Below are 20,161 nucleotides of genomic sequence, written 5' to 3'. Positions count from 1 at the left end.
TCATTTCCATGTGAAGAAAGCATGGGTCGGTTACTCGTTTCTAAATTCTGCACATCCACCCGCCTCCCGCCATAATATAATGGTGCGTTCAGACGGGCAGATGAAACGATGCAAAAACGCATCACAGGCTCACGATCACTCACAGCATAATTTGCGGCAGTTTCACGCGTCATAGCTGCTTCGTAGCTTCACGTCGCGCTGGCACAATGAATGGTAGACTCACAGCATCGTTTAATCTGCCTGTGCACGTGAACGCAACATACCAAAAGCCCAGCCGTCACGCCGCACGCGCCTCACGTCCCATCATCATGGAAGGCCAAAGTGATACAAAAACATGTCTTCAGATGTGGTTAAGTTTGTAGTCACTGTCACATCTGAAGACATTAGTCCCTTTCGCCCATTTTCTCCAAATAGCGCCCTAAATGTTGAAAGACTGAACCCAATATGTTTAGGTTACACAATCACATTGTTTTTAAAGTTGGTCACTCACAACATTGTTGTTTGAGTTTTGTAAATTTTAAATTAGAAATGCAACTAATTAATAAAGTAATTAAGTCTATAATAATATTATAGACTTAATTGCTATGGATCACAACATATGTACATATTATGTTGTGAATAAGCAAGACAGATGGAATATGCACTATAAAAGTGGTGTGGCTGTGAGTACCTACTCTCAGTAGGCCTACTGTTAGTATGACCCCACCCTTCCTTTTGCTTTGTGATGTAAATGTTTTTTTTATTATTATTATTATTATTATTATTATTATTATTATTATTATTATTATTATTATTATTATTATTATTATTATTATTATTATTATTATTATTGTTATTATTCACATGCTAGAAAGGACATGGTGTGATTAAGCAAAAAAGTCACTGGTGGTATGGTAGTAGACTTATCACTCATTCATTAATTGTCACATCAACAACTTCATAATAGCATCAAAACTCAACTGATGATAACTTGTAGTCACGTTTACAAATGCAGGCCTACTATACAACTTCACTGGAGATTGTGATTGTAGGCTATACTTCCTTTTAATTTGTTTCATTATATTATTGGTTATATTAATGCAATAATATAACCAATATATAATAATATTATTAATTTATTATTATTACTGACTTTACCATGCTAGTCTACTGATATGTTCTTTCAAATTTTGTACATATAGGCTACCGGTATGTACATTTTATGATGAATTGAACAAGTCCCCATGTGTCTAAACTTAATTTATTACTGTGCACATTACGTCCACATGCTGTTTACATTTCTGACTAATAAAGTGTTCAATCTATCAATCAATCCTTGCAGTCAGGGAGACTGCAAACTCCTTCCTCGCTGCAGCCTGAAAACTCATGCTCTGGGTACACAGCAGTCCTTATTTCTTGTATCACTACTGATGCCTATAACTTGCCTATTCAATATACTATTTCAATGTGCTATAGCCTACCGTAGGCTACAGATGTGGGTTGGATACTTGTGTTGATGTTCACATAGGGCCTATATGCCTTGATTGCCTTCTCTATTGTATTGGGCGGTGGGAGAGTGGCAGACTGGCAGTAGGTATGCTATACATTAACCTTGCATCACCATAATTTAGCTATACAGTACATGGCCCTGAGTACACTGTGAAGCTTTGGTGACACCTTTTCTTTTGTGAGGGGTCAAAAACCCACATCAAAGTCAATTCCCACATTATTAAGAAACATAAGCCCTGTGCTCTTATCTTATTGTCTGTCATTGTATCATTTAATTGTTTTAAATGTTGTACATTTTGTTGAGGTTGTTTTATCATGTTGTACAGCATTTGGTCAACCTGATAGAGTTTTTAAACATGCTTTATAAATCAAATTGACTTGACTTTCAAATTCATTATGTCTGACACTATATTGTGCCCAGTGTTGCTGTTGCACGTATAGGTGCATAAAATGAACCTTTAAACCTTTTTAATGTTAACACACCATTAATTCACTATATGACAGCACTGACCAACCCTCATTGCCATTTCAGCCTCATAAAGGTAACCTAATGATATAGCCTATGGTAGTATTAGATCAAAATTAAACTTTGCATGGCTGTTCACTGCTAGACTTTTTCAACCTAGGGCATAGGGTGCACTGTGGCAAGTATTAATTTGATAAAGTTGCTCACTGTGTGTGGGCGTGTTGACAATAAGCAAATTAATTAATAAACATACACATAGTAGGCCTACTTATTTGACTTTGCATCCACCCTTCACTTTCCAGTGACCATGAACCCCATCCAATCCAATAAACCCCAAATAAGGCAATAAGACTTTCTTCACCTACTCATAACAAAGACAGATTGTAGTTGATTTTATTGAAAAACAGATGACACACAAACCAGTATTATTTCCTTATAGTTTTGATTAATCTAATATTTAATCTCTTAAGAGTCAGCACATTGTGCAAAAACATCACTGTTTGGTCAATAATGCTTAACAATAATGAAATGCAAGCGGAAGATTTTACAGCTCAGCCATGGAAATGGAGGTGAAACTGTTTTTAATAGGCTTATTTCAAACATGTATACCTGTAAATCCTATAGTTTAACGATATTGTTAAACAACATTAACAGGAGCTTTTTAATTGCTTTACATTATCATTGAGTTTAAATGCTTGTATAGCCTACTGCTGGTATAAAACGCATATTGTTTGTATTTGGTGAATTTTGGTCTCTCTGAACTATTGTCAGTTTTTCCACAACTCTCAAGAACTCTTTGTCAACATAGTGTATTATTCACTGTCAGTAGGCTACTATCTACTTAAAACTATAAAGTGAGCTTTATAACATTTAGGCTATACTTAAAAAGAAAAGAAAAGTACAATGCACTCTTTGAAGAACATGCACAAAGCCTATTGCATATCTGAACTGTGGCATGATTCCGTTTCCTGGATCAATTCAATTCAAATTCTATTCTGTTCTCTTGCATGAAGGATTATTTATCATGTTTTTTTGGCTGCTCAGCACTATATTTCCCTCCCCCTAAGCACAAATTTGACAGTTAAATATTGTATTCTTTATACATATCAAATAGAAATGTCAAAAAAAACAAACAGACCTAACTGAGGTACCATGTTAAAAATGTTGACGATTTGCCAGATGGTAGGATGGAGGAAGCTATTCCAATCTACACTCTACTGTAGTATGTACTGTCATAGCAAATGCTTCCCGTATATATGCTTTGCTTCCATCTGTTTGGAGAAATGAGGTTGCACATGTTCACTTTAACAGAGGTGAAGAGTCCTGACACTCAGTGGAACAGAGCAACCGACATGACATTTACCTCTTATAAGTTATAACATAACCTACCTAGGCTATACCTCTACTTAAGACCCTGAAATACTGTACAAAAATAGTCTGTTATAACAGCTTATGCTGAATTACTTCATTCACGTGTTCAGAGATCCTTTATTTATTTACAGGCTCAAATCAAATAGTCTAAATCACATGGGAAAGATAAATGCACTTTTATCATGGTGGTTCATTATACATAGGCCTATATACTGTATTAGAGGCTACTAGAAATGAAAGAAAATATTGTAGTCAACAAGCATCATTGCCCTTTTAACAATTATAAAACACAATTTTAATCCTTCTGATTTTAATTGTCTCTCCAAAAGGGTAAAACATGGAATTGGAAAAGGGTTTCATGTCACACACAAGCAACCTTTTAAGAACATACTCTGTACAATACCCTGTATCAAATACTATTTGTGGGGTACCTGATGACAATGGTGGTGTTTTGTGTATGTGCGTGTATATATATGCACACATACATACATACATACATATACACACACACACCAGTAATCTGCTTACTTTCGCTGGATTACAATCGTTTTGTCATCCCACCAAACAATCTGGAAGAGGACAAAGAGATGCAGATGTATACCATTTGTTTAATAGTGTTGACCATAAATTATTTTCTTGGTCTGCACTAAGCCTAATCTACACATACTTAGTTTATGGTCTTATTCTTAGTCCATATACCAAATTGAGCTGGACTTGACTATAGTCACATTTGGCAAGGATTTCTCAATTTTCCAAGCTGCCAAAGCAGTGCACAAGGTTAGGAGGCAGAGTAGGACAGGTTCTGCTAGCCAGAGAGAAGAATGAATGCAGTCTGAATCGAGACTAGTACAGAATACAGATACAGTATATGGAAAGCTGAAAAGGCCATACGATATAAAAATAGCAAAATACATTTAAAATGTAAATGTTTGTGCTGTTACACATGTAAATTGTATTGTGCATTTCCAATATCTATTGTTTTAGGGGATGTACAGCATATTTTAAGCACAATATTATGTTATACTTTCATTTAACTGCTCAGTAGCTCAATGAGGAGAAACACTGACTTCACTCCAAGGTAGAATCTATGGCTTCAATTCATATACATTTTGCAAACTTCTAAAGGCTGCAAATCTGCATTCTCAAAACGTGGAAAAAGTAACTTTTCAGGTACGCCCATTGAAGAGACATCCAATTTATTTTACAATACCAAAAGGCAAACTTTGGTTCTTGCCCTCTCTGGAGGGCAACACTGTCAGTCCCTATACTCAAGGGTCCTTTCAGCACACTGAAGCCAGACACCAATACAAGTACAGATGGGGGGCACCCTTGTGATTCAATGACCATGTCAAGATTTCAGACTTTCATTCAATTGTCATCCCTCCTATCTGCCACCCCCCGTTCAACATAGTCCTATCCAAATAAAAGAAATATGAATGATACAACATAAGTTTTAAAAGTTGTAATGAGGTCAGTGCCCATTTAATCTAGATTTAGCTAAACGGATCTTTAAAAAAGAAATGCTTTTCCTGATGTAATATTATATTCAGACAAGAGCAGACAATGTGGAAAAGGAATACATGAACATGACAAGCCAATGGTAAACACACAGTGGACAGTAGGGTGGCACATTTCAAATAAATGGTTCTCTTTATTCGACTTCCAGATAAGACTAAAAACGCAAAATTCAAACCCTTTGTTTTATGCATCTACAAAAAAAAAAGAAAAAAAAAAAAGGAATTTCAGAAAAGAAAAACCATTCCATTTCCATGATTGTATTTTCAATTCTTGGTTTTCAAAGGGGGGAAAAATGTTTATAGCTTGAGGTGAATCCATTTAGTTTAAGAATCCATCTGCACAAATCCAACTGGGCTCTCAGTGTGTGGTACAGTATGTGCTGTTACACCTGATTTACACTTGCATGCCTGTCACTGTGACAAGCACCAAACACAGCAGATCTACAAGCTCAAGACTTTGCAGAGATGCATTATGAGCTTGCAGATCTACTATGTTTGATGCACGACACCGTCATGCAACCAAGTATAAATCAGGTTTTACAATTTCACTGTGCAACTTCACCCCGACCCAACCCCCCCCAAACCCTCCCTCTCGCCCACCCCACCCACATACACACCTCTCAAACAGGATGTACAAAAGCTTGTGTTTAGCATTAAACAGTGCAGGACCTTAACATAAACAGTAAAGGATCCTTTCTCTCTTCCTCCCCCTTTCCCTCCCCACCCACCCATCCCCCAGGTGAGCATTTACATCACTGAGGGCTTAGGACTCATTTAAATCTACAAAGTGACAGAGTAACAGCAGGGGGTACAGGAGAAAACATACACACTGTATACAACAAACTCCCATCACTGTTGTATTCTCTCGTTCACAGATACACATACACGCACACAATCAGACACACAAACGAGTAAAAATAGTTTTTAGAGAAAAACAAAAAAGCAGAACTGAACCCTGGATACTGTTTGCTTTGTCGCTTTGTTTGGTGAAGAGGGAGAAACAAGTTGGGAGGTAGAGGAAGAGTGTTGTTGAAGCGACAGGGCTGGCTGGTTCTGGGAATAGGATCCAGCAGCGGCTGTTATTTCTTGGCCTTGGCGCCCTTGGCTGAATTTCGAGGTGGGGTGACTGGTCTCCCGGATCCCATTCCACCTCCGCCACCATAAGAATATAACTTCTTATCTGCTGGCTTGAGAATCTGGCAGACGGGACAGAGATGCGTTTTTCTTAAAGCCCATTCATAGTCCAGTTTTCGGTGAAGAGGTGACCATTGAAAACTACATGACGCCACACAACACATCTGTGTTTATTAACCACACGGTGGTCAACTCTTCACCAAAAACTGGACTATGAATAGGCCTTTACACAGTTAAAGATAAGGTGACTGCATGTTTCAGACAGTTAAATTAAAATCTACTTTTAATGGTAATGGACAGTAATGGCCGACTGCCATTTTGGTTCAATTGTGAGGACATTAATTCACACTCTCACTGCGCTGGCAGAATTTATTTTAGCCTGTGCTTCAGGTTAAAAGTCACTGATGTTGCCCTTCAAGAGACCAATTTCACCAGAGAAAATAAACATGATAATTCAGGTCAGTGTGACTAGGTAGATTCTAAAAGAGCGTTTCTTTTTATTACTTGAGACTGACAGTATTTAAAACATTGAGGCCTAGAAAACAAAACAAACTATGAAAAGGTATTCTCAGATTTTTTTCTAGGACATTCAGGAACCCTGACAGGCTTTATGATGAATCACTCATCGGGCAAAAAAAAAAGGGGCAGGAAATGCTTAAACCTAGGCAGCTAAAAACAAAGGTTTAAAGAGACAGTAGGCTGAAAAGCCATGTCTAGTGTCTACCCACCTGGAAGGAGCACATGAGTGTCTCATCCACACTCATCATGGCACCGGCATTGTCAAATTCTCCACAGTAGTTGGGGGCCGAGAATAGCGTAACAAGTTGCCTCTTGGCGAAGAACTCGTATCCATCTTCTACCACCTTCAGGACAAAGATTACATGGCAGTAAATTACATGTGATATGAGGAGGAACGCAGACTAAAGACTGCAGCATACAACCAACGATGAACTTTGTTCAGCTAGGGTAGATCAGTAAGTACCCCATATGGGATACCGGAGAACTCGCCAGTTTACTTACTCGCACTCGTTTCGTGCATTTTAGTTTTACTTCACCTTTATTTAAATTGCATTGAGAGAGAGAGGATAGTTGTTTAGAGTTTACACTAGATGTGGGAATGCTAAAGTTTAAACACCAAAGTACAGAAACAATGCAATTCATTAGTAAACAATATCCTGAATTGGTAGGTCTACTATCATTAGTATTCACATACTCAACTTTTTATCATTGAATAGCTGACCATTTAATTGCACAAAATAATTTGATCACTTTGGAAATTAATCTGTGGGTTTGACATTCTACACTGATGAAGACAGCATCTTAGCATAACGATGAAGAATCTTCACTGCAGCGAGTTGGTAAACTGGCGAGTTCTCCGGATACCATCATATGTTGTTGAGCAGAGTGCCTCGGGATTCTATCTATGCAAGTCCTCTGCAACCATCCGAAATTTGTGTTCGGTAGATTATGTCTGTTGAAACAATGCCTCTTGGCAATAACCTTTACACTGTTGGAAATCCTGAATATTTCCCTTTAAAATGGTGCCCCATTAGTAAGGAACATGCATTTGTGGGATGAGCAGCGCAGCGGAGTATGTGGGTTGCGCCCATGACAAATCTCTGCCAGTGCCAAACAGCTTATCCTGCTGTTGCTATTGACCTGGGGGTACATGGGGGCTCCGTGTCTCCCCATAGGATCCCACTGGAGACAAGGGCCCCAAGTTCCTAAGCTGTTGCACTCTCCCCTTTCTGGGGAAAAACCATTAAACATTAGGACTCAGGCCAGCAGGTGTACGGGAAAATGAAGGTCTGTCCCTCGGAAAAAACAGGCCCCTTAGGCCTTAATAGCCTGGAGGTCTGTTAGAGTATGATCCTATTGGGAGACAAGAATCCCCCAGGACCCCCTGTACCCCCGGTTACCTGTGTGCACCTGGGGTAGGAAGCTCAAAACAATAACAGCAGAATTTGTTAAATTATCACTAGAAACAGATCAGATATGAGTGACTGTCGTAAAAGATACAGTGACACCTCCCCAACAATATTGCAGAGACAGTTATTTTTGGACCACAAGGCTTATAGAGCATTGAAGTATGACGTCAATATCGGTAGAGGGCGCAAATCCACTGGTTCGTGTACTTTTTATTTGCATTGTAATCCCCATAGGGGGATTTTAGATCGCCTCATATAAGAACTGTGTTTGAAAAATAACATGTCATCCAGACCGCTTCACTCATATGGATATGAAGAATCAACTGACTGAGAAAATGCTATCGTTACCGCTACTGAATTAGTTACATTTTCAGATTGTATCAAATATGAGTGACTGACTGTCGCAAACGATACAGACACACACCTCCCTGACAATAACGGAGAGACAGCTTGTTTATTTTTGGACCACAACGCTTATATGAAACGATTTTAACCCGCTTATGGCCACCCTAATTAACAGTGGATTGTGCCATCTAACTGCACTATTAATGTTTAATTCATCATTTTAATGCCAATAGAAAAATCTGTGACATACACACTATATCTACTCTGTAATCCTATAGTATTATACCCAGTCCTTATGGTGGCGGTAACTTTATTAACCATTATGCCGATTTTGACCAAATAGAGCGAATCTGGCAATGTAATTTCCGGTTCTACGGAACATGCGCTAGTTTCCTTCAGTGTTACAGTCAGATGTCCGGGACTCTAAGCCATCATCGTTTATTTTAATAACTAAGTCAAATTAAGCTCTAATCAAGCCCCAAATATTGCGGTTTTAGGTAGATTACATCGGGCATTAGCCAAACCAGCCAACAGTTGCTACATTTTGCTACATTAAGATTATAAGGAATAAAACGTTTACGTCAACGGTTATGATGGCTTTTTTTTATTCATTACGTCAATAGCCATAAGGGGGTTAAGAGGGCCCCATGTTATTCTCCATAGAGAAATTACTTCCGTGAACCAGGGGAATCGAGAGGACGAGCAAGTGATGTCAGGACTTCGGCGCTCTATTAGAGACGATTCTAAGATGACCCAATGTTATTCTCCATAGAGAATATACTTCCGCAAACCAGAGCATGAGCACGTGATGTCAGGCCTTTGGTAGTCTATTGGTTGCAGTAGGCAAAATACAGGTTAAAAGCACCAAGGCTCATTTCCCACATACTGTCAGCATCCGATTACTTCATGTTCATTATGTGCCAAGTGTGATTTTTAAACCCATTTCGGCATGCTCTTACAGTCAATGAAATCGTATTACCGGCTCCTCAAAAGCAACAGATATGACCCACAGTTTACCGAAAGTTCAACATTGCTTTCAGACTGTCTAGTTTCATTTACCTGATGTGCCCTACATATAAGGTCCATGTCATGCTTGTGCAAAAATTTGGCGACAACATCCGCCCCAAATGTGAAGGACACCCCACGGTCATTCTCTCCCCAGCCCAGGACATCTTTGTCGGGGTCAGCCCACAGCAGGTCACACAACAAGCCCTGGTCAGGCACGTCTGTGGGGCGCATCACCCTGCGTACCTGCTCCATAGACTGGAGATCAGGTGAGAGGCCTGTAAGGAATATGTGGACATGACAAATCACAATCAAATTCTGAGAATAGAATTTTAGAACCATAACATGTTTTAATATATTTTATTTGGAACGCAAAATGCTGCAGGGTTTAAAAAACGATAATGAAGGCAAAAGAAAACAAGACCCCTACTTGTGGTAAAAAGTCTTATATTAAATATGTACGCTGTACAGGCCTACCTCCATGGCAGCAGAAGATCTTCTCATCTACAATGGCAGCCACAGGTAAACAATTGAAGCAGTCTGTGAAGGTCTTCCACAGCTTGATGTTATACCGTCGCTTGCCTAATAACAGGTGGGGACAAGATGAGTACTGGCCTGCGTCCAACAATTATGGCATGACACCAATAAATGGGAAAAGCATGTTTGCCATAGACAAGGGTTTGTGTTACACTTACACTCATCATAAAAGCCATAGATACGGTTTATAGAGGCGCATTCGTGGTTGCCGCGCAGCAGAAAGAAGTTCTCTGGATATTTGACTTTGTAGGCAAGCAGCAGGCAGATTGTCTCCAGGGACTGCTTCCCCCTGTCCACATAGTCACCCAAGAACAGGTAATTGCTTTCTGGAGGGAAGCCTCCATATTCAAACAATCGCAGGAGATCATAGTACTGACCATGGACATCACCTGTAGGGGGCAGCAGAGAAGTAAAATTTGAACCCCATGTCTTGACAACAACATGGAGTATAGAAGTGGCATACAGGCTACCAGACCATAGACAGAGCTGTCAATGAATACAGTCAAAATACTGTATGTTGCAAAACTTGAAGCTCTGGCTAGGTTCTCATTTCAACTTTATTGCGGCTATTGTTAAAGGGCAACACAGTCTAATACACATTCATTCTACTCCTGGCATTCTTACTCTGAGACAGAGAGTAGGAATGCCGTCAGGGTGACAGGTAGGGCAATGGAAATGAAGGCTGCAGATTCTCTAGGCCAGTGAATGTAGCACATCCTGGTGGCTCTCGTTATTTTCCAGTCATTGACCCCAGTTCATTACAACTCACCACAGATTTTAAGAGGAGCCTCTAGTTCAAGCAGGATCGGCTGGCTGAGGAAGATTTCACGAGACTTGAGGCAAAGGCCACGGATCTCATTCTCTGACAGCTGGACGTTCTTCCCTGGCCGAGAACCCTTAACTGGAAGCAGGACAAAGAGACAGAGCAGTGATTAGAAGTGGACCCATGCTCAGTCCGAACACTGTCTCACACACACAGAATTTGAAGTAAACAAAAGGGGCCTCAACGGGTTACGTAGATGTGTAGAACTTTAACCACAAAGTGATGATGAATTTGCAGTTGCATGCAGGCGCGAGTTAGATAGTGTGATCTCAGAAAGTCAGATGCAACTAGTCTGTGGTTAAATCAATGAGTGCAAGGTCTGGCTGCTTGTGAAGCTGATCAAACCCAGTCTAAGAGAAGCCCACACAGACAACCCCACTCGATTGGTTTTGCTGATGTAACTATATGGTTTTGCTGATGTAACTATAGCAAAGAGCCTGCAAAAGGCTCACAATTTGAAAGAAGCCAGTAAGCATTTGTATATCAAAGATGATAATCTTTACAAAGAAGAAGCAGAGTTGGAATGCCATGAGCTGAGCTGCATTATCAGTTTAATAAATAAAAACAATTCCAGACCATGAAAAAAAAAAAAAAAACTTACTGATTAAACCAAATCAGAAAATGTATAAACTAGTAAAAGTAAAAACTAAGCTCAGCTGCTGCTGTTATGTCAGTAGCTCCACTGCTGTTGTCAGATAAGAGTAGTGGAATGTAGCAGGTTTGTCAACTCAAATGGTTTTCACACAGTTTCAGCTATCAAAAGGAAACCATCCATGCATGCATGTTGGCAAGGATTTTGACAAGCAGCCCATTTTGTTTTTGTCTGGTAGATAATTGTGGGAAAGTGAAATGAGAACTTTGAGAAAAGAGCAGGCAATGGCAGAAGTAGATTGCAATAAAGCAGCTGATTATTCCATTTGTATAAGTATGCACCTGGTGTGTATGAAACAACCTTAAGTGTAAGTGTACCATAGTTGTTTGCCTCCATTCAAAAGGAATTAGAAAAAGGAACCATTTACTGAGTTGACAGTCACTTACTAGGAGTGTGCAATATGATTACATTAGATCGTTAACGATTAATGTCTAAATAATTAGGACCGTCACAATCATGACAGTTTACTTGACAATTAACATTCACTGCCATGTATCAATTAATTAATTCTTACACCAGTGTGGAATTAGCCACGTCATGAGATTGAAGATCTGCCATTTCCACTATTTTGGAACATGTACTATGAACATTTAACATGGAAAATAATTTGATTATGCACAACAAACAGTAATGCCATGATCATCTAAAAAGAAAAGCAATTTTATATTATATCTCTGCTGTCTGGAAGAAACCACCTAACTCCCAAATGTTCCTTTGAGGAAATGAAAAAACATCCAGCTCAAGTGGAGTTAGGTTTTGTACTATTAAATTGGGACAGTGCTATCCACAATCTGCCTTTACAGAGACATTGTTACCATCATGATACAGTGCACATTCCATCAGTTGCAATTCCTTATACAGAAGTGCAACGACCAAGAAGGTAATGCCTCACGTTAGCTTGTGGATCTGTTCTTTTTGATCACACTTCCAAAGTTCCTCTCCCTTTTTTTGGCACTGGCAGTGTAGCAGCAATGGATGAATGACAACATAAGACGAGAAACAAGTTGGTCCCTAAAAACTATTCGTCTGTAATTTGAAACTGATTTAGATTCTGTTTTTTGGGTAAAAACATTATGAAATGATTTAAGCATTATTTGGAAAGATAAGATTTGCTCGTTGGACGGCAACACAGCAAATCTTTGTAACTACCTCTACGGAAAGGGCTCCCAGTGCGAGAGGGACTCCCAGCTGCAACACAAATAAATGTCTAATGAAGGCATTAGCAGTAATTCTCAACTCTTTAAACTTCAAGGACCCATAGTTTGATTTATGCATTAGGCCACAGATTCCCCTTTTGATACACTAGGGCGACTAGGCCACAGATCCCCTTTTGATACACAAGGTCTATTGACATAAGGAGCACAGTGCAACGTCACTTGCTGTGTCACTCCCCATGCGAAAAGACAATTGTGAAAACACCATCCTGTAATTCCAGTGTTCACTTTGGAACCAAATATGGGCTATATGCACACAGAATAACTCTTCCCATTTCCAACTGCTTCCCTACTTCCTTCACAGGTTTTACCGATGATACTAATTAAGGCTCGAGTCTGTTCCATTTAGTGTAAATCTCAATTATTCTTCATTTCAAGGAGACCCATAACTCTTGAGTTACAGAACTGTACAGGGCCATTTGGAACACACTCAAGGACACTTTGAGACCCACTGGTGTAGCAGAGTGTTTCCAGTGAGCAAACGCGCACAATAGCAGCACACCGACTCTGACCAGAATGGAACAGAGCCGTCATCATTAGCATCAAAAATAACACCTGTTAGGGAAGTAGGGCCCCCCAAGTTCTTTCCAAAATGGCATGCATAGAGCCCATTGAGCTCAAGTGAGAAGAATCGAGATGGTGGTGCCGATAGACCTGCGTCTCAGACACATAAGAAAAGACACATTAAACTCATCCACCATGCGTCCACCGCACACTGTTGACATCAAATTACAAAACAAATCCATGGACAATCTTGCATGGCCAGCATCCCATTTTATTCTACGATATTATGAACGTCAAACTCTTGTCGGCTACGCCCTATCATCTGTGCACTGCTAGACACTGAATCCACACCCTTGCACCCGACAACTGACAGTCCTGGGTGCCAAGGAGCACGCTTTTCTAGTTGGGATTACTAGTAGTTAGTAAATGTTAGCTTACATACCACCAGGCCTTAAAAGATTATAGGGAGAAAAACTGCATTTCCATACGTAGCATGACAGGTTTTGTGAGACTTTTCACACTCATTTGGACAAATTTCTCTTTACCTTCTATGGAAAAAAATCAGGCAAGCTTTAATAAAAACTGAGGCTAAGATGGTGAAAAGTTGTGTTGTCAGTGATATGATATACATGATAAACGATATCATAGTATTTTTGAGTAATGACACTTTACGTCATTTACAAAGGCAAAATTGTTGTTTGACCGTTTTAAATTTAGTGAGCCGTTGGACCCACAGGTGATCTCTCAAGTGGGTCACAGGGAAATTAAGTAGGCCCCGAATATTTTGTGGTTTGACAAATATGATTGTGCTATATTTGAATGTATTGACCATTTGTTTCCTGATGGTGGTGCTGAGTCATTTTAAGGTGCATTCACCCCGGATGGATAAAAATAATTCAGTGAATCGCTGGCAACGCGGCACTGTTTTTCAGGCATGTTATGAACGTGGAAATGTGTTTCAGCTTGTTTTGATGGTCGAGAAACTGACATGACTGCACACACTCAACATAGACTACACATAGATGAAATGCTGGCACAGAGTGGCTGTTTTAATATGATTTCAACACGGATTTGTCGTTATAGAGTAAAAAAATAGCATGCATCCCATCCTTTGATTGTGAGTTTTACCACAATCGAGGATAGTGCTCAACATCATTGCTTGAGGCAACTAAGTATGCAACAGCATAGATTAGATTATTAGACATTTTGATGGCTAGCTGTGCAATGTAGGCACAGGCATCATTTAAGAAACAAGGGGACCACACTTAACCACCATACAGACTGGCAGTAGAATGAAGTCGGGAGATCAGTCTTTTGGATGGTGTGAAAAGAAGTTGCTGAATGCACCTGAGAGCTGACACCGACAGATGGCTACTATGGGGCTAAAAATAGCCTATGGCTGGATGGTGTTTTTCAACAACAAACACACGTGTCGTGCATGCTTAAATCATTTGAGAAATTATAAAAGATAACTACTGCACACTGCAGGGTGCCCATTCAATCTTTCGACAACAGATCTACACTTACGGCTGCAGACGCTGGTTTGGTGGGAGAAAATAAATGTTTCCCAAAATAGGGACACCAGGTTAAAAAAAAAAAATATGAAAGTATGGTTGCACACTAGAAAACGTGTCTACATGTGTTTCAGTTTCACATGTGGATGGATGGGCGTAGACTAAAATCATAGACTGTAAAACAATATATATCTGATTAATCAGGGGGGGGAGAACATACACAAAAATACATTTTGAGGTCTATGGGTTATGGAAGAAGGGAGATGGGGAAACACCACAAGAGTGACAACTGACAAGTGATCATCAGGCAAACTGCAAACATGTGTTCTCTCTGCAGTAAATAAATAGAGGTTTGATGTTGCAGGCTAGTTTGTTGTGGTTAGCCACCTATAGCCGAGCTTGACTCTCTTTGACTGTCGCCGTCGGTCGGAGATATTAAATAATTAAATGACCGAGGTGGTGGTTTGACTGACAGAAAGATGGAGCAGCAGGTAGGAAACGGGTCGCACGATCTACTCACAGACGCAAATGTATAACGTGTGTGAGATATATGAGAGAGAGAGAGAATAGTTATATATCCATAATATAGCGCGAGAGTCACACTCAGGCGGCAGTGAGATGAATGCGTGTTAGTCCATTATCTATTTTATCTTCCTATCCTTTATTCTGACCTTGTTTATGGTGAGAAGCCTACTTGTTGTATTTCACAAAACAGTAGGCTACTCAAGTAGGCTTAATAAATCCCATTTTGGCGAACTGAAAGAGCTCCAGCACTGTGCATTAAACACTCAAACACCAACTTTATACACTTGATGCACATCTAATATGTAGGACTTGTAGGCCATCACAATGGCGCCGGTAGACGTGACAGCCTACCGTGATGTCAGCCTTGCATTCCCTATTGCCATCCCCTGGGACCCCAATTGACACCCCTTAATGTAGGTGTGCCTGTGCAAGAATTGATGGAATTTGGAACCTGGGTTGTTTGTACCATTAGAACCAATCATCTTTCCTACATGTTCAACAGGATACATGAGCAGCACAGAAGCTGTACGAGGGGATCACATAAGATTACTTCATATATGTTGGTAAAGGAATAGTATCACATTTTTCCGGTGACATTACCTTGCTGGCTGCAAGTGAAGCTTTCTATAACAAACATTATATGGGTGTGATTGATTGAGCCGTTGTTGCTATTAAACACTGAAATACACAGCCACAAGCTAACAGCTTGAAATGCCAAGCAAGCATAGCCAAGTGGGATGATTATTAGAACAGCAAGTACAAACTTGTGAATTGAATCTATACACATTTAAGGGTTAATGTTAAGTAGAAACCACCAATGGGTGTGAAGAGAAAACATAAAGTAGCCTCCATCTCAAGGCACCAACTACAAACATTGCCCGTAACAGTGAGAAGTAGGTATAAATACTGTAGCGGTGCTCGTCACTTTAAACCTGGATTATGACCAGCTAAGCCATCACAGAGCTTATTCCAAAGTTAGCCACATAGCCGATGGGCAACCGTGAGCTTAGTTAGATTGGGGTGTGGGAGAGAGGCTGGGGGCCACGGACAAAAGGCTTTCCGCTGTGTTGAGCACGGGCTAGAAAAGAAAAAGTTGGGCCAGCACAATAGCAAAGCCATTGGAGGGGAGTAGGGAGCAGCAGAATCAACAGTTTGTTTTAGTGCCCATCTCCCTGCCCCGTGCTGGGTGCCGTGGTGGGCAGGATTATGTGATGTCATGCTCCCCAGACATACTACTGGCAAGACAGACAGGTTCATAAAGACCTTCTAATGGCTAATCTAACTGAAACCTCTCACTATCCAAACACATTTAATTGGTTTGATCTGCAAACACAGGCAGGTGGGTTTGCTGAGCTGTGAAGGCGATAATGAATTTTGTCACTACATAATGTTACATCAAAAGATTGTTATTCCTTGCTCAATAAATGTTTGCTCAGAAGTAGACAGGTTGTATTAATAATATATGAACATTACATCTGTATTGAGATATTCCAACCACTGAAGCCACAATCTGAAACTGGCAACAAAAAAAAAAGGGTCAGCTAGGTTACATAATAGGATATAAATACTGCCATTATATCGGGCCGGTTTGTTTTCTCCTGGGTTTGGCAGACAACCTTATCACGGCCCAAGTAAATCTGTGTACAAAACACAGTCCTGCAGCTGCTGGGGCCCACAGTCAAAGTCAAACTCCCAGGGGGTTCAAGCTGTACACACATTTGTGAATAATCAAAATCACTTACACCAGCACAACTTTAACTAATAGGACAGTGTCTATATTTAGGAATGTAAAACAAATAAATACAAGGTATTAGCCAAATGTATTCAAGATAGACGTTACCCTGTCCCACACACATTTAAAAACAGAACACCCAACAACCGTACCTAACTTTCCATGAGAACGACCACAGGCAATACAGATGTAATAAATGACATAATTGCCAAAGAAAAGAGTCATCAAGTCCATCCGAGTTAGTAACGTTCTTATGAATCACAGGTAAACAATAAACATATATTAATATCTACGGTAACCTATCAGTCATAGACAAGAATGGATGCAGTGCCAATGTGCTATGCACCTGCGCTGCAAGGATAGGATATTAAACCAAGTCACAGCTCACAACCTTGTTCCTGTGATTATATGAACTATATAGTCATGCTTCTCTGTGATAACCCATTATACAACCATCATCATGTGGATCTTAAGATAGGGAAAACAGTGAGACCAGTATTTTCATACACCAACTACAACCATGATGAATACATGTCTCACAGCAGGCAGTTTAGACATTTGACATTATAGTTAGGAATTTTCTGATTGGGAATTTTAAAGCAAATCCTGCTCACCATCTGTTAATGTCAGTCTAAATGAACCCTATGATTCACAAGAATAGTAAAAACAAAAACATTATTTAGCCTCTGAACTGAATGATAACATAAATGTGTTTTGACATGTGTAAATGACAACTATGCTTTTCCAACTAGTGACACAGGAGTAACAAAAATATGACTGTTTTTCTTGATAAAATCTAGAGTGAACCAATAGGTAATTACAAATATTCCATTTAAACCAAACAGGCACCCAGTGAAAGCATCCTTTCCCATTAAACTCATGGCTCTACTGCCCGTCTAACTATTCACATTTAGCACAAATAGGGCATATAATAGACTTTAGATTTGGAGAGATAAAGCTATGGCTGTAGAAAACAGACTGTAATAATATAATATATTTATTTAGATGTAAATAATTCAAAACAGATAATGAACAAAGATTAACTTAACACCATGCTGCTACATTGTTCTGACATCAAAGGCACCTTTTGGATTAGTTGAAATATGAGTGTATGAGTGTAAAAAACTAAAAATACAAAAATGAACTACATTTAAATGAATTGTTGCATAATTGCAAATAGTTCTGTATCATTGCAGGCCATGGTCTTAGAAATCAGCAGGCTGGAAAGTATAGTTAAACTAGTATTCCATCATCAAGGGGGTGTAAGCCAGGCCAACACATGCTACTTCACTGCGTGTACTGTGCACATTTCTCAGCATCTCAACCAAATAATGCATACCATCAATTAAGATCTATAAACAGCCAAATGGATTGGATTCCCCCCAAAGTAGTATCACAAACTTGAGCCATTTTTGTCCGCAAGAACCAACAATAACGCTCGTTCAAAGTGTGTGAGAGCTTGGCTAGCACTACTGTATGCAACTCAGCTGACTAGCGTTGACTTACCAAATGTTCCAGGAAATAGGAAATACACACCAAAACAATTAACCAAACCACCATGAAGATTGGTACATTATTTACATAGCTTTGTACAGTGAGCGTTTAAAATGCGAGTCCTTCTCACCTTCCAAGAGACGCTGAATTATGGAGTCGATGTTTAATTTGTCCGGCTCCGCCATTTTCTTTATTTTTTTGACGTTCTCAGTCAGTCAGCACCTTTATGTCATGCAGCACCTTCGATTGTAAGAACAGAAGCGAACAAAAGACGGACATTCAGTCGGTTATTCACAGCATTCCCTGGCCTATAGCTAGTGTAGTGAGCACATCTCACAGTAGAGCTATGTTAGCTGACTTGAGCAATCACTCAGAGCTGACGGTGGAAGCTAAGCTAACTAGCAACTAGGAAATGGGTTAGCAACACGGCTAAACTAGCTTAGCAAGTTAGCCAGCGTTATTAGCAAAAATTATATATAGCCACATTAAACAGCACCAGACCTTGTCCTCGACTGAACAACGATGCCTCCGAGTGTAGATCACGATGCTGAGGGTGTGTTTGTTTTCGTTTCTAGTTTCAATGTAGTCCGTTTCCCTCCGCAAGTCAGGCCCCTTCCCTTATCTTCCCCCAGGCCAGCAGCAGCAGCACGGAACTTTAAAAGGGGCAAGGGCCGTGTTTTTTCAGACTCTTGAAAAGAGGTTGATACACGGCCAGTTCTTTGGATTTTACTACATCGTGATTGGCTCACTGTACAATTTTAAAGCCCAACTCTCGCACCGGATTGGATAGGCACCGCATCGGTCTTTACAGTAGCGCTGCCCAGCCCCCGGTCGTTTCACGATGACATCAATGCCTGGTCAAATGCCCCAAAAGAGTGACACCAAGTGTTCAAAGTTCGAATTGCACAATAAAACAGGTGTAATCAGCTCTATGCGTTTAATATGAATATATATGATGTTTACAAACTCCGGTTTTTGGTACAGTAGGTAGGTGGCGGCGAAATACACCTTTAATGTTCGTAGTAGTAATAGTAATAGTAGTAGTAGTAGTAGTTGTTGTTCTAAAGCATGTCAGCATATCTAAAGTTGATATGGAAATAAAATTGCTGAATGTTCTGACAGATACATTTGGGTATGTTACTGTGACTAAACAGTTATATTGTGGGCCTGTGGGGATATGCTTTACCATAAAAATGGTTTTGTGGTATATTTACAGACATTGTCAGCGTTGGAACAAACCCTGTTTTTGCGATAGGCTGGGCAGAGGAAGTGCCAGGATACCTTTCCCATACGATCTAGCCATTTCCTGCATGGCAAAGGAACTGACCAACCTCTCAGCTTGTCAACCTTTGACATCAGCACCTATAGATGGTCAGAGGCCACATCAGCCGAGGATCGAGGTAGGTGACCAAACTCAACTGAAGACACCAAACATTCAGCCTGCCAGGGAGAATGGTCTTGTAGATTGTAGATGCTCTGAGTTGGTATCCTGTCTGAGCTGTTCCACTTGGACTGTGTCCCTGAGGGTTGCATCGTACCAATGTCCGAGGCTCTTGATTGGCTTCTCTTCCACAGTTGGTATGGGCTCCTCGCTGATGTAAACGCGTTGATCTGATAGTTCCCCTTGACTACTGACAGGCTCCTGGATGTATAACCTAATTAAATTCAGTTGAGTTTTTCCAAAGTGAAAGGGGTGGAATACTTTTGCAAATGGCATTCTTTAAAATACATTAGTAGTATAAAACTCATGTTACTTAGTAGGCTAATTCATTAAAAGTATTAGTGTTATAATATAATGTACTGTTCTATATGACAGTAGACAGCTCAGTGGCCTTGTGGTTAGAGTGTCCGCCCTGAGACTGGGAGGTTGGGGTTCAATCCCCGGCCGGGTCATACCAAAGACTCTAAAAAT

The 20,161-nt window shown here is 40.0% G+C and overlaps 1 protein-coding gene across 1 annotated transcript; it reads right to left on the bottom strand.

Moving 5' to 3' along the window:
* Window positions 1-5,581: 5,581 nt before the first annotated feature.
* On the bottom strand, window positions 5,582-18,979 carry ppp1caa (protein phosphatase 1, catalytic subunit, alpha isozyme a). Its single transcript, XM_079519822.1, has 8 exons — window positions 18,751-18,979; window positions 18,380-18,489; window positions 10,561-10,692; window positions 9,950-10,180; window positions 9,732-9,836; window positions 9,309-9,532; window positions 6,705-6,839; window positions 5,582-6,038 (listed from the first exon to the last, which is right to left on the bottom strand). Exons 2-8 carry the CDS (start codon window positions 18,432-18,434, stop codon window positions 5,922-5,924), a joined length of 999 nt encoding a protein of 332 aa, XP_079375948.1. The 5' UTR covers window positions 18,435-18,489; window positions 18,751-18,979; the 3' UTR covers window positions 5,582-5,921.
* Window positions 18,980-20,161: the final 1,182 nt, after the last annotated feature.

The sequence above is a fragment of the Electrona antarctica genome (genome assembly GCF_951216825.1).
Source record: "Electrona antarctica genome assembly, chromosome: 14".
In the NCBI taxonomy this organism is placed as follows: Eukaryota; Metazoa; Chordata; class Actinopteri; order Myctophiformes; family Myctophidae; genus Electrona; species Electrona antarctica.
This window is presented reverse-complemented; position numbering and strand designations above follow the sequence as displayed.